Consider the following 15,534-nt stretch of genomic DNA (forward strand, 5'->3'; position numbering starts at 1 on the left):
CAGATCATCATCCTGGTCCTGCACCCACTCACACGCTCCCGAATCAAAGTTACAGTCGGTCAGCAGTCCTGTTCAGAAACATGTGTGAATATACACCGCAATCGGACTCTGTAAACGGGACGACACTCAAATAACTGAAAATAAATCTTACTTTCCTGTAGAGGAGCCGCATTGATCTCCTTAAACTCGGAACTGTAGACGGACTCTTCTGGAACTGAAATGAAAAACATTTAAAAGGTGTCAACTTGATTCCGTCTTTAATGTCAAATATAAAACACTGGGCTTCACTCAACAGCTGTTCGCAAAGCCGGGGTTACACTACACGACTTTTACCCCGGTCTTAGCCCTGATTCTCAGTCTGAGTCAGAGCTAGTCGGCTCTGGTCTGCAGATATTTGGGTCAGTCGGAGTCGACAGTTGGAGAGAGAGTGGAGTCGTGTTTGAGGGGCACAGACTCTAATTTTTGGCCTCCTGATAGCGTTTCAGACCAATCAAAGGTCATCAAACATTTTTCAACCGGCCTCGGAGTGTGATCTACTGTAAACTGGTTAATGACTCAATCTGAACAGATTCCTGCAACAACCAATCAAAACTGAGAGAGAACGAAGAAAATGCAAGTAAACGTTTAAGTTTATGTACGTTTAAAACTAAAAATACCAAACTGATCACATTTTGAAATCCATGATCGTCACTTAAACATGTTTACCTGCTGCTTCTTTACTGTTTCAGCACGAATGGCAGAGAAAACAGCAGCGACAGCTCAGTGAGTTCAATTTCATTCGGAAACCGCTTAAAAGTTGAGTAGTGTGTGATCCCTAATCGTTTAGTGTGGATCCCCAACATTTCAGTGGCCCAAAAAAATCTGCAGAAACCAGTCTGATAGTGTGAGACGCCCAGTCAGTTACTATCTGTTAAGACTTTAAAAGTCGTGTAGTGAACCCAAAGCTGAAAAACTTAAACCCACTTCTTCCAGGTTCCTCGAGGACTCTGAAATCAGCAGTGTTCTCTTATTTAGGATTTGTTCTTAGGTAATCCTAATGCTGACGTGAAGGTCCAGGCTAAGACAGTTAGGCCCAGGGTGTCTGACATCATGTCTTGAAATCATGCTGGTTTCTAGTGTTCTCAGTTTAATTGGATAAAACAACAAGTTTTCCACCAGGAGGGACTAAAAGAATGCCCTTTAAAGTTGGATAATAAAGTCGAGCGAGTCAAACTTTTGGAAGGAAAACGTAAATTGGCCCACAATAACTCAGAGGACAGAAGCAAGCAGTCAAACAACGTGAAGAATCAGAGTCTCCTAAGTTGAGCAGCTAATGCTAACAGCATTAGAACGATTTGTATCCTTCACTGCAAAAAACAGCATGTTGGTCTTAAATCTAGTCTACATGTCTGATATTTCCCAGTTTGAGATGGTTAGGCACTTACTGTGAGATTTTCTCACCTATTTCTAGACATTATTTACTTGTTTTTTGTCATTTCTAGGTAACATTTTCTCACTATACTGGTAGATGATTTTGCCAGCTTCAAGCACATTTCTTAACCTTTTCATTCAAAAATTCAGATGGAAAAACCAAAATATACCCTAAAATGATCTGCCAATATGGCGAGATAATTTTATATTAAGCTTTATCATTCTTAACAGGAGAACTATTACATTTATCGATTATAATTAAGATCATTTGACCATTTGTGCAGTGAATGCTGGCTACTGTACTATAATAAAAGCTGAGGCTAACATTGCTTATGTGATGCATTGGCCAAATTCTTGCTTGTGCTACTGAAACTAGAAACTGGCTTGCATGTCACTTTGTCTCCATAATCCAAAATCTCACACAGATTCATAGTCTGGTTACTGTAAAAACTTTAACTCTTATTTCATATTTTTTCAAATCTAACAATCATCAGAAGATGCTGCAAACATGGCACCCAGAGTGAAAGGTACCTGAGCAACGTGTTAAAGGAAATACCCCTGACTAGTTTGCAAATATTTCCACATAAAAAGGCAAACGAGGGCTTTGAGAGTGCGAGTGGCTGCTTGCCCATGTGTCAGCCCCCCCAATCCCTTTCATTTCACCTGAGACTCAAGTACGCCTGTTCTCTGGCAGAACCAGGTGTAGCTGAGCTCGGCTGAGTGAAGCAGCTCTGGCAGGGAGCTTTTGTTAGCAGTGGATTTGAATCCTGATGACAGAGCCTCTAGCCAACAGCTGTTCTGGAGGGCGGTAATAAAAGCCTCGTCTGGTTTGGGGGGTTGGGTGGGGGGGGGTGCGGTGGGAAAGGGGGGTTGTGTCTTAAGGTACTTTTTTGCCTCAGGTGTGGAATTCCCCCCCACAGCTGATGGATGTCTCAGGCCTGTCTCCTCTTGCTCAAGGAGACCGACATAAGCTCCAAGACAAAGACCTGAACCTCTAAATCTTGGAGCTTCTCGCACATACAAACTTAGTAATTCTGCAAAAAAAAAACAATAGTTTGGTGAAAAATGTCCTCAATTTTCCCCCCTTATCCCAAATGTAGTTGATCACCAAAAGCATATTTGGTGTCTGAAGTCTTTGCATTGGAGGTACGAGGCTGATGTAGTTCAGTAATGGAGCCACACTGATCAGCATCGAGAGTTGGGGAAACCATCAGAAACCACAGAGAAAGCACAAAAAAGACCAAAAACATTCTGAATGCTGTATTCTGTGATTTTACCCACAGCTCTAATCATCTCCCTGGTTTTAAGTCTAAACACAAAGCGGAACACTCGCAGCTCCAGCTCAGCGAGATTCAGGAGATGCAGGAACATCTACACCAAGCTGGTGTTGCGTCTATACCTGACGCAACACCTAAAAAAGCTGCATATTTGGTTGCCGCAAGGAAATAATAAAGCATAAGCAGGAAGTGGCTTCAAGCGGTCGGGTTAATCCAGTTAAACTTGTAAACATCGTGTCCTCCTATACTGGATATCTTTCCATGGAGACAGCGGCAGGCAGAGGCGGGAATCTCTAGGCACCTCCCGATTCGAATTGGTTACGATTCAGCAGCTGCGATATGATTAGAAAACGATTATCGATGCGTCTTTTTTTTCTATACAGGACTTTTTCTCACTGTGTGGCATTTTGGTGCTTTTAAAGGAAAGTGTCTGTAATGAATTGACATCCTGTATCTTGTATTAATAAATCATACGAAAGCGATGAGGCAAGTCAAGCGAAAGGCTCTCGTTCACCGCTCTTGTTTGGAGGCACTGCTGCCACTCATCTGTGATAATAATGTGAAATAAGACCCAGTGGTAATGGGAGTCCACGCAGGACATGTTACAGCGGTTCTACCCATTTTCTTCAGTGATTCTATAACTTCGGTTTTGGTCTCGTTGTGTTGGGGGCCTCGCTGTATCAGTACAATATGCTCGAGACTGGACGCTGTATCTCGGCTCCAAAGTACCCAACATAGTGCGAAAGCCCTGGTTCCCAATGACTGAGTACGGACGCAGGTCCTTGGCACAAAGTTGCGATAGAGTTTGGAATTTGCTTCCAGGTTGGGGGAAGCTCTGACATCGCTTGTTTGATGGTCCTGTGGTTGGCAGCAACCGCAACTAGACGGAAAACATGTGTTATGGTTTCTCTTGAATTAACAACTATTAGTCACTGTGTTTGCACCCTGTGAAATTAGACCTCTGCATTTAACCCATCCATGCAGTGAAACACCCACATACATGCACACTAGGGGGCAGTGAGCACACTTGCCCAGAGCAGTGGGCAGCCCTATCCACGGTACCTGGGGAGCAGTTGGAGGTTAGGAGTCTTGCTCAAGGGCACTTCAGTCATGGACTGTCAGCCGAGGGGATCGAACCAGCAACCTTCCGGTCACAGGGCTGGTTCCCTAACCTCCAGCCCACGACTGCCCCACATTCTCTTGTTTATCATTTCCAAAATATTTATGTTTAGTGTGACACTGGCATGTGCTGCGGCTCTTGTCGAAACCCTTTTGCCCTTGAACTCCATAGAAGCCAAAGTGCTTCCATACACTGTCGGATTTCTCGCTCATACATTGTGTGTCTTTATGTGCCGCCACAGACTGTCCCTTTGCTGCACTTCCGACTTTTGCGTTCCATCAACATTTCGTTATCAATTAAATATTCACTATTCAGAATCGTTTACGTCCGCATTGCAATGCATCTACGAATTACCCCCCACCCCCCACCACCACCGCCACCCCTGACAGCAGGCTGCTGTTACAGTTCCATGGCTGCGGGTTTACAGATTGGCTCTGAACATGTGGTACAGCCAAATTTGGCAAAATTACAGTTAACTAGTGGCAACTAAATACTTAGTAAAGACTTTTAAGGCGTACAAACTTACGCAAAACCGGTGCAACCCAGTCCAGAACCTCAGTTTGTCAAAACACGGTCAAACGTTTCACTGTTACAGCTGTTACATTTTATTATTAATCAAATATTAATCGATTAAAGCACATGAATAATCGTCTATAAAAAAGCTGTTTGTTTTGGCAGCCCTGCTTGAGCGACCCACCACTCTGAAAAAGGCCCGGCTAGGTCTTCTCTGACAGGTTGACGGATCGGTTCAGCCACTCCCTGCTTTCCCAGGCCTCTGTCTCTTTGGTGAGCTTGACCCCACACACCCTCTTTTCTCGCGCTTGGCCTCACTTGCAATGAGGAGGGGACAGTCTAGAGTTTCCTATAATGAGCAGGATATACAGGGTGATCCTTTAACCCACACAAAAGAGAAAAGGGTGCATTTAAGAGGCTGTGAACACCACGTTACATCGGAAGTGTCACAGTGAATTAACAGGCAGAACATTGAACACTTGTTGCACATCTTTTTGGCACCTAATGAGTGATTAAGGTGGAACTCCAGGTGTGAATGATTCACCACTAACTGACAAATTACCAATAGCTTGACCAAAGCTATCAGTTAAAACATGTTTTTAGCTGTTATTTGTATCGGTGAGTTTATCATACAAGAACAGTGGCTTTCAGTGGCTCCCTGTGCAAAAATCAGGCCTAACGTTCTGACCACCTCCTCGTTTCTACGCTCACTGTCCACTTCATCAGCTCCACTTACTGTATAGCTGCACTCTGTAGTTCTACAGTTACAGACTGTAGTCCATCTGTTTCTCTGATACTCTGTTACCCTGTTCTTCAGTGGTCAGGACCCCCATGGACCCTCACAGAGCAGGTACTGTTTGGGTGGTGGGTCATTCTCAGCACTGCAGTAACACTGATGTGGTGGTGGTGTGTTAGTGTGTGTTGCGCTGGTCTGAGTGGATCAGACACAAACACCTCAGTGTCGCTGCTGGACTGAGAACCAAAAATATCCAGCCAGCAGCATCCTGTGGGCAGCGTCCTGTGGGCAGCGTCCTGTGGGCAGCGTCCTGTGGGCAGCGTCCTGTGACCACTGATGAAGGACTAGAGGATGACCAACACAAACTGTGCAGCAGCAGATGAGCTGTCGGTGGACCGACAAGGTAGGAGTGTCTAATAGAGTGGACAGTGAGTGGACACAGTGTTTAAAAACTCCAGCAGCACTGCTGCATCTGATCCACTCGTACCAGCACAACATGCACTAACACACCACCACCACGTCAGTGTTACTGCAGTGCTGAGAATGATCAAACATGTTCAACTTGGCAAATAAACAAGGAACATAAGGAACCCCCCCTTAACGCCCAGGTAAAGACGCGTTGGCGTCCATCACCGCACTGGAACGGTGATTCACTCCCATTATCAGCTCACTGGAGTAACATTGTTACATGTTGTTGCTGTATTTTATTATTTTAGATAGAACCGCATGAAAAAATGTTTTAATTAAATAAGAAACTGTAACACTCACACAGATTGTGTTTCAATTGTCTCTTGAAATTGTTCATAAAACACGCTTTGAGAGCGTTTCCGACACAAGGCCTGTGTGATGTATGGGTGGGACGTGACGTGAGCAGAACGTTTTACACATCAGGCCTTCAGGTTCTTAAAAGAACTGAAAAGACTGACTTCACTGGGGTAGCTGAGCGAAAAAATACCATAATGCAGTTGTTGCCATAAGAAAACATCATGCAGGAAAATGTTGAATCTAACAAAAGTCCAATGATCAGTTACAGGAGAGGGAAAGAGTTCTGGCAGGTGCTCCTGCACTGTTAGAAATGAAGGTTCTGTTCAGGAACATTTCTCGTCCACCAAGGTACAAAGAGTGAAGATGTTCCCTCAAAGCTCCAGCAGTGGGTTTAAGGTCTGATTGTGGAGCTTAAATCAGTTCCTCCTTTTCAAAACCGAATGTTTTAAAACAGAGCAGTAGAGTAAAAGCCTGGAGGCGAGGCGAGGCGGGGTGAGTGGAGTCAGTCCAGCTTAGAACACATCATTTCAGTGGATTATGGTTCAGTTATGTTCCCTGACTAAAGGGACTGAGATGGAGCCTTGAGGGTCCCACCCCAGTGATGAGAGGGGAACTGCCCCAGAGACGGTCTAGGGCCTTTATTTCTGAGTGTTTGTCCAACAACACTGTCTGCGAATGTAATTGAATGTATTTCCTGCAGTCTTTGGCTGTGACAGTGGCTGTGATGGAGCATGTAGTGACATGTCCTTAACCCGCTAGACCAGACATCCTCACTGGCCTTTGACCTTAAACAGAGAAACAGCAATCTGGAAGTTAATGCTAAATCCCTGGAGGGCCTGAAAACAAAGCCAGCACTGGGAACCTTTCCCTCCTTTTCCTTTGTTGACTCCAAAAGTCCTAGACAGCTCTGCACTGAGCCAGGCTGCAGTAAATCCTGCGACCCCGTTGATAAATGTGGCAGCGGAGGTCGGGTTTCAGCGCTTCCTGAAAGAGCTGCACCTTCTCACCTCACAGATCTGGAAGTACTCGCTAAACCCACACCTTCTGGAATTCAAAACCTCTGCATGATTAAGTCCTTCAGTCGTATCACGTGAAACGCTCCATTCTAGAGATTTAAGTCGGAATTCTTCGCAGTGGTGGTGATAGGAACCAGACATCCACCTCAGAAAGCTCCCAGAAAGCTATTAAAGTTCTGAATTCACTGCCTGATGACTGAGACGCTGTTTTATGATGTTTTGGCCTTCCAGTGGATTCATGGTGGAGGGATACATGCAGGACGTTGTGAAGCAAAATAGTTCCCAGATGTGTTTTTTTTTAGATTTATAACTTTTACCATCATCAACATTCCATATAAAAATTTGGAAGACACATAGTTCACAGTAAACCACTTAGAATGGCTTTATTTACATCTCAACCTCTGAATTATGGGGTAATAAAAACAGATAAAATTCCCCTTTGATGTTATAAGCGATACCCGATGATTGAAATGTGTGAAATGATTACACTGTAGACTTTTAGTAGACTGCCTTAGTGCTTGGCCAAATTAACAGCTAAACATATTATATATTAATTATATTAGACAGTAATTGGGCACATGTTAACACGTTAGGCTGATAACATCCCAACTCTTTGCTGTCTAATCAAAAACATTATCAGCAAACAAAACTGGCCACTCACCGAAGACATCTCCTCTGGGTTTGAGCTTCTCACCATCCAGTCGGTTCCCCTCGTTCTCACCATCGTTCTCACCATCGTCGTCGTCATCGTCGTCGTCATCGTCGTCATCGTCCTCCTCCTCCTCCTCCTCCTCCTCCTCCTCTTCGTCCTCGTCTTTGTCCTGTGTTGGGAAAACTCGAATGTCTTCCTCAGAAGGTCCAATGTACACTTCTCCATCGTAATCAAACGGCTGCAGAAGAAGCCTGGGTAGTTGGGTCACTTTGGACTCTGGGATGGTGTTGTCGAACTTTCCGAGAATGCGAGACCTGGAGGGAGAATCTGGGATCACTGCAGGGGCGCCCAGAAGATTACAAAAGAACAGTCAATTCCAATACATGGAAGAAGCTTCCCTAATTAAGGCCGGGTGTCCCAAAAGCATCGTATTACAAAGATCAGGCTGACCAGGAATGTTGAAAAGAACTGATTGTGACCTGCTTAATATAAGGCTATGGTTGTTAATGACGCCTTCAGAGGGCGGAGCTGAGCGGCGTTTGTTTATTTGATGGTCGTTAATGACGCCTTCAGACGGCGGAGCTGAGCGGCGTTTGTTTATTTGATGGTCGTTAATGACGCCTTCAGAGGGCGGAGCTGAGCGGCGTTTGTTTATTTGATGGTCGTTAATGACGTCTTTAGAGGGCGGAGCTGAGCGGCGTTTGTTTATTTGATGGTCGTTAATGACGTCTTTAGAGGGCGGAGCTGAGCGGCGTTTGTTTATTTGATGGTCGTTAATGACGTCTTTAGAGGGCGGAGCTGAGCGGCGTTTGTTTATTTGATGGTCTTTAATGACGTCTTTAGAGGGCGGAGCTGAGCGGCGTTTGTTTATTTGATGGTGGTTAATGACGTCTTTAGAGGGCGGAGCTGAGCGGCGTTTGTTTATTTGATGGTCGTTAATGACGTCTTTAGAGGGCGGAGCTGAGCGGCGTTTGTTTATTTGATGGTCGTTAATGACGTCTTTAGAGGGCGGAGCTGAGCGGCGTTTGTTTATTTGATGGTCGTTAATGACGTCTTTAGAGGGCGGAGCTGAGCAGTGTTTGTTTATTTGATGGTCGTTAATGACGTCTTTAGAGGGCGGAGCTGAGCGGCGTTTGTTTATTTGATGGTGGTTAATGACGTCTTTAGAGGGCGGAGCTGAGCGGCGTTTGTTTATTTGATGGTCGTTAATGACGTCTTTAGTGGGCGGAGCTGAGCGCCGTTTGTTTATTTGATGGTCGTTAATGACGTCTTTAGAGGGCGGAGCTGAGCGGCGTTTGTTTATTTGATGGTGGTTAATGACGTCTTTAGAGGGCGGAGCTGAGCGGCGTTTGTTTATTTGATGGTGGTTAATGACGTCTTTAGAGGGCGGAGCTGAGCGGCGTTTGTTTATTTGATGGTCGTTAATGACGTCTTTAGAGGGCGGAGCTGAGCGGCGTTTGTTTATTTGATGGTGGTTAATGACGTCTTTAGAGGGCGGAGCTGAGCGGCGTTTGTTTATTTGATGGTCTTTAATGACGTCTTTAGAGGGCGGAGCTGAGCGGCGTTTGTTTATTTGATGGTGGTTAATGACGTCTTTAGAGGGCGGAGCTGAGCGGCGTTTGTTTATTTGATGGTGGTTAATGACGTCTTTAGAGGGCGGAGCTGAGCGGCGTTTGTTTATTTGATGGTGGTTAATGACGTCTTTAGAGGGCGGAGCTGAGCGGCGTTTGTTTATTTGATAGTTGTTAATGACGTCTTTAGAGGGCGGAGCTGAGCGGCGTTTGTTTATTTGATGGTCGTTAATGACGTCTTTAGAGGGCGGAGCTGAGCGCCGTTTGTTTATTTGATGGTCGTTAATGACGTCTTTAGAGGGCGGAGCTGAGCGGCGTTTGTTTATTTGATGGTCGTTAATGACGTCTTTAGAGGGCGGAGCTGAGCGGCGTTTGTTTATTTGATGGTCGTTAATGACGTCTTTAGAGGGCGGAGCTGAGCAGTGTTTGTTTATTTGATGGTCGTTAATGACGTCTTTAGAGGGCGGAGCTGAGCGGCGTTTGTTTATTTGATGGTGGTTAATGACGTCTTTAGAGGGCGGAGCTGAGCGGCGTTTGTTTATTTGATGGTCGTTAATGACGTCTTTAGAGGGCGGAGCTGAGCGCCGTTTGTTTATTTGATGGTCGTTAATGACGTCTTTAGAGGGCGGAGCTGAGCGGCGTTTGTTTATTTGATGGTGGTTAATGACGTCTTTAGAGGGCGGAGCTGAGCGGCGTTTGTTTATTTGATGGTGGTTAATGACGTCTTTAGAGGGCGGAGCTGAGCGGCGTTTGTTTATTTGATGGTCGTTAATGACGTCTTTAGAGGGCGGAGCTGAGCGCCGTTTGTTTATTTTCTTAAAACTTGTTGTAGTATTTTGATATAATTGCTTATTTTCACAAAATAGTATCTCAGAATGATTATTATTTCATCTAGAAATTTGACATTTGACTTGATATTTTAAATATAAGCCATTATTTCAAGAATAAGTACTTATTTAGTGCTAAGTTGAAATTATATGTCATTATTTTGACATAGTAAGTCAAATTGTTTACCAGAGAGAGAGACAACAGATGCGATTTCTGTCTCTTCTATCTGGCTGGAATGGGCTTCTATACCAAGCAGTACATGTGCAGAGGATCTGCGGTGCAGTGTAGAGGATCTGCGGTGCAGTGAGGAGGATCTGCGGTGCAGTGTGGAGGATCTACAGTGCAGTGTGGAGGATCTGCGGTGCAGTGTGGAGGATCTGCGGTGCAGTGTGGAGGATCTGCGGTGCAGTGAGGAGGATCTGCAGTGCAGTGTGGAGGATCTGCAGTGCAGTGAGGAGGATCTGCAGTGCAGTGTGGAGGATCTGCAGTGCAGTGTGGAGGATCGGCAGTGCAGTGAGGAGGATCGGCAGTGCAGTGTGGAGGATCTACGGTGCAGTGTGGAGGATCTGCGGTGCAGTGTGGAGGATCTGCGGTGCAGTGAGGAGGATCTGCGGTGCAGTGTGGAGGATCTGCGGTGCAGTGTGGAGGATCGGCAGTGCAGTGAGGAGGATCTGCGGTGCAGTGTGGAGGATCTGCGGTGCAGTGAGGAGGATCTGCGGTGCAGTGTGGAGGATCGGCAGTGCAGTGAGGAGGATCTGCGGTGCAGTGTGGAGGATCTACGGTGCAGTGTGGAGGATCTGCGGTGCAGTGTGGAGGATCTGCGGTGCAGTGAGGAGGATCTGCGGTGCAGTGTGGAGGATCTGCGGTGCAGTGAGGAGGATCTGCAGTGCAGTGTGGAGGATCTGCAGTGCAGTGTGGAGGATCGGCAGTGCAGTGAGGAGGATCAGCAGTGCAGTGAGGAGGATCTGCAGTGCAGTGTGGAGGATCTGCGGTGCAGTGTGGAGGATCTGCGGTGCAGTGTGGAGGATCTGCGGTGCAGTGAGGAGGATCTGCGGTGCAGTGTGGAGGATCTGCGGTGCAGTGTGGAGGATCTACGGTGCAGTGTGGAGGATCTGCGGTGCAGTGTGGAGGATCTGCGGTGCAGTGAGGAGGATCTGCGGTGCAGTGTGGAGGATCTGCGGTGCAGTGAGGAGGATCTGCGGTGCAGTGTGGAGGATCTGCAGTGCAGTGTGGAGGATCGGCAGTGCAGTGAGGAGGATCAGCAGTGCAGTGAGGAGGATCTGCGGTGCAGTGTGGAGGATCTGCGGTGCAGTGTGGAGGATCTGCGGTGCAGTGTGGAGGATCTGCAGTGCAGTGTGGAGGATCTACAGTGCAGTGAGGAGGATCTGCAGTGCAGTGTGGAGGATCTACAGTGCAGTGTGGAGGATCTGCAGTGCAGTGAGGAGGATCTGCAGTGCAGTGTGGAGGATCTACAGTGCAGTGTGGAGGATCTACAGTGCAGTGAGGAGGATCTGCAGTGCAATGTGGAGGATCGGCAGTGCAGTGTGGAGGATCTGCAGTGCAGTGTGGAGGATCTGCGGTGCAGTGAGGAGGATCTGCAGTGCAGTGTGGAGGATCTGCAGTGCAGTGTGGAGGATCTGCGGTGCAGTGTAGAGGATCTGCGGTGCAGTGTAGAGGATCTGCAGTGCAGTGAGGAGGATCTGCAGTGCAGTGTGGAGGATCGGCAGTGCAGTGTGGAGGATCTGCAGTGCAGTGAGGAGGATCTACAGTGCAGTGTGGAGGATCTGCAGTGCAGTGTGGAGGATCGGCGGTGCAGTGTGGAGGATCTGCGGTGCAGTGAGGAGGATCTGCGGTGCAGTGTGGAGGATCTGCGGTGCAGTGAGGAGGATCTGCGGTGCAGTGTGGAGGATCTGCGGTGCAGTGAGGAGGATCTGCAGTGCAGTGAGGAGGATCTGCAGTGCAGTGTGGAGGATCTGCAGTGCAGTGTGGAGGATCTACAGTGCAGTGAGGAGGATCTGCGGTGCAGTGTAGAGGATCTGCGGTGCAGTGTGGAGGATCGGCGGTGCAGTGTGGAGGATCGGCAGTGCAGTGAGGAGGATGTGCAGTGCAGTGTGGAGGATCTGCAGTGCAGTGTGGAGGATCTGCAGTGCAGTGAGGAGGATCTGCAGTGCAGTGTGGAGGATCTGCAGTGCAGTGTGGAGGATCTACAGTGCAGTGAGGAGGATCTGCAGTGCAGTGTAGAGGATCTGCGGTGCAGTGTGGAGGATCTGCAGTGCAGTGTGGAGGATCTACAGTGCAGTGAGGAGGATGTGCAGTGCAGTGTGGAGGATCTGCAGTGCAGTGTGGAGGATCTACAGTGCAGTGAGGAGGATCTGCAGTGCAGTGTGGAGGATCTACAGTGCAGTGAGGAGGATCTGCAGTGCAGTGTAGAGGATCTGCGGTGCAGTGTGGAGGATCTGCAGTGCAGTGTGGAGGATCTACAGTGCAGTGAGGAGGATGTGCAGTGCAGTGTGGAGGATCTGCAGTGCAGTGTGGAGGATCTACAGTGCAGTGAGGAGGATCTGCAGTGCAGTGTGGAGGATCTACAGTGCAGTGTGGAGGATCTGCAGTGCAGTGAGGAGGATCTGCAGTGCAGTGTGGAGGATCTACAGTGCAGTGTGGAGGATCTACAGTGCAGTGAGGAGGATCTGCAGTGCAGTGTGGAGGATCGGCAGTGCAGTGTGGAGGATCGGCAGTGCAGTGAGGAGGATCTGCAGTGCAGTGAGGAGGATCTGCAGTGCAGTGTGGAGGATCTGCAGTGCAGTGTGGAGGATCTACAGTGCAGTGAGGAGGATCTGCAGTGCAGTGTGGAGGATCTACAGTGCAGTGTGGAGGATCTGCAGTGCAGTGTGGAGGATCTGCAGTGTAGTGTAGAGGATCTGCAGTGCAGTGAGGAGGATCTGCAGTGCAGTGAGGAGGATCTGCAGTGCAGTGTGGAGGATCTACAGTGCAGTGTGGAGGATCTGCGGTGCAGTGAGGAGGATCTGCGGTGCAGTGTGGAGGATCTGCAGTGCAGTGTGGAGGATCTACAGTGCAGTGTGGAGGATCTGCGGTGCAGTGTAGAGGATCTGCGGTGCAGTGTGGAGGATCGGCAGTGCAGTGTGGAGGATCTGCGGTGCAGTGTGGAGGATCTGCGGTGCAGTGAGGAGGATCTGCGGTGCAGTGAGGAGGATCTGTGGTGCAGTGTGGAGGATCTGCGGTGCAGTGAGGAGGATCTGCAGTGCAGTGAGGAGGATCTGCAGTGCAGTGTGGAGGATCTACAGTGCAGTGTGGAGGATCTGCAGTGCAGTGTGGAGGATCTGCAGTGCAGTGTGGTGGTTTCATGCGATCACAGAGCAGAAAGTCACATACTAAACAGCAAGCTAGTCTGTGGAAATGCTGGGGCTCATGGCACAAGCAGCAACACCTGATCTGCTAATGTGAGGTCAGTCTTGTTTTCTGGCTTGAGTTAGAGACGGCATAGAAACCAGAACGTGGGGTTAAAAATGAGAACTGGAACCAGACGCAGCAATCAAGCCAGAGTCTCCGTGCTGCCTCACCGTTAGGAAACTTGTCTGCACTGCCTTTGTCTCCGTCCCAGGAGCTGCGATAAAAAGGCTTTACTACAGAAAACACAGAAAGTCTTCATTCACACAGAGCTCCTCTGGTGCTCGCGGCATTTCTGAAAGAATCAGGCGTCTCCAATAGAACACTGGGAGAACCAAGATAACCGGGATGGCCGAGGTTCATGCTGGGACTCTCTCTCGACAAACAACACGGACGTGTCTTTGCCCGTGTGCTCCCATCACTGGGCCGGGCACAAAGCAGATATTTACACAGGTGGGATTCCAATCGCGGGCCTTTCCCTTCCCTCCACATCTGCGGAGTTCAGGAGGCTCTAAAAACAGGAAACGGCTTTTGGCTCGAGTCCCTTTATGAAAAATATAGCCTCTACAGTGAGGGATGTCAGAGACGCACAGCTGAGAGGAAAGAAGCTCAGACTCATAAAATTACCGCATATAACAATTACTGTAACTGTCACTTCACCGTCATCGGCAAAAATCTGCAAAATCATCCCAAATCAGCCTTTTCTACCTTTGAGATTTAAACATATTGTAAAAAAATATGTAAAAACTATTATAAGATTAATTAACTTAATACGTTTTTTTTGTCCTTGTTTTTTTAGTAAACGTCTTATTCCACTGGCAAGTTAATTTGCTTGTGTCATTATTTCTTGTAGAAAAACAAAGATATGTAAATTAGGCTAAATGATTTGCATTGTTTATGAAAAACAAACATATCTGCATTATTTAAAAAAAATATGCAAATGTAATCTGCATTAAATCCTGACAAATGACGCACAATTTTTTTTACAAAATAACAAAAATATCTGCATTATTTTTTGCAATAAGCAAAACGTCTGCATTATTACTTGAAATAAGTAAAGATATCTGCATTATTCCTTGAAAAAGGAATGCTTTATGCTTTATGTCTCAAGAAAAACAACCACATTTGCTTTATTTGTTGAAATAAGCAAAAGGAATCTGCATTAATTCATGAAATAAGCTGAACTATCTGTATTATATCTTAAATAAGGTATATTATCTGCATTTTTTCTTGAAAAATGGAATTTGCCAGTGGAATAAGACACAAAATCAAATGAAAACAAGTTAAAAATCTAGAAATAAGTTAGAAAATCTTATAATTTTCTCACAGCAGTCTCAAAATGAGAAATGGGAGATAATTAGTCTAGATTTGAGATGATTTAACTTCTTGGGTTCTGTTGGCGGAACCCTTACCTGAGCAGTCGAACCCGCTGCCGCGGAACCCCTGCTTGCACTTGCACTTGTAGGACCCCTGTGTGTTTATACACTCGGCGTGATGGCTGCATTTATGAGTGCTGGACACACACTCGTTAACGTCTGAAAGGTAAAACACGCTCAGATGAGGAACTGACCGAGTACCTGACTGCACACTCAGAGAACACGAACGCAGGGTTCTTCTTACCCACACAGTCGTATCTGCCGTCGACATATTTGAGGTCGTATCCCCCCTGGCACTTGCAGTAGTAGCTCCCGAAGGTGTTGACACACCGCCGGTTGTATGGACACTGGTTCTTTCCGGTCACGCATTCGTCAATATCTGACAACAGAAATGGATTTAGCAGTTGCCTCATTGCTGGGCGGCAGGTTTACAGCCTCCCGTCACTTTTTAAACAGAAACCAGGCTTTTCTCCTATTTATGTAGGACGTTTCTACTGCGCCTTTGAATTATTTCAGGTAGTATGTTCTCCATCTTCCATGAACAGCTTTGCTGGCTCTCTGAATCTTAAAGGGAACCTATTATGCTCATTTTCAACGTTTATCGTTTTATTTTTGGGAATTTACTAGAATAGATTTACATTTAAATATTCCGAAAACAGATTATTTTCCACATACTGTTCGTCTCTATACAACCCCCTGTCTGAAACGCTCTGTTAGAGCTCCTGCATCTTTAAGCCCCGCCTCCTGATGAGCCCAGCATGCTCTGATTGGTCAGCTCTGATTGGTCAGCTCTTGTCTGAGTCAAGGCCAGAGAGGTTCCGCCCCTGTCCTGCAGTCCTTCTCTCCTCTCTCTTCTCCTCACGGC

General features: G+C 47.0%; 1 protein-coding gene across 4 annotated transcripts in view; it reads right to left on the bottom strand.

Moving 5' to 3' along the window:
* Positions 1-15,534, bottom strand: part of egfl6 (EGF-like-domain, multiple 6) — a 51,270-nt gene that overhangs the window by 2,659 nt on the left and 33,077 nt on the right. For 3 of the 4 annotated variants that reach the window (XM_037539073.1, XM_037539072.1, XM_037539074.1), the window contains 6 exons: positions 14,914-15,048; positions 14,706-14,828; positions 13,467-13,529; positions 7,499-7,825; positions 152-214; positions 1-68 (listed from right to left, as the gene is read on the bottom strand). The exon at positions 1-68 is cut by the window's left edge and continues 28 nt beyond it. In XM_037539073.1, the coding sequence (XP_037394970.1) occupies positions 1-68; positions 152-214; positions 7,499-7,825; positions 13,467-13,529; positions 14,706-14,828; positions 14,914-15,048 (779 nt within the window). The remainder of the gene's footprint in view (positions 69-151; positions 215-7,498; positions 7,826-13,466; positions 13,530-14,705; positions 14,829-14,913; positions 15,049-15,534) is intronic. The other variant, XM_017687053.2, reaches the window with a different exon arrangement.

Source organism: Pygocentrus nattereri, chromosome 6, assembly GCF_015220715.1.
Source record: "Pygocentrus nattereri isolate fPygNat1 chromosome 6, fPygNat1.pri, whole genome shotgun sequence".
NCBI classification, from domain to species: domain Eukaryota; kingdom Metazoa; phylum Chordata; class Actinopteri; order Characiformes; family Serrasalmidae; genus Pygocentrus; species Pygocentrus nattereri.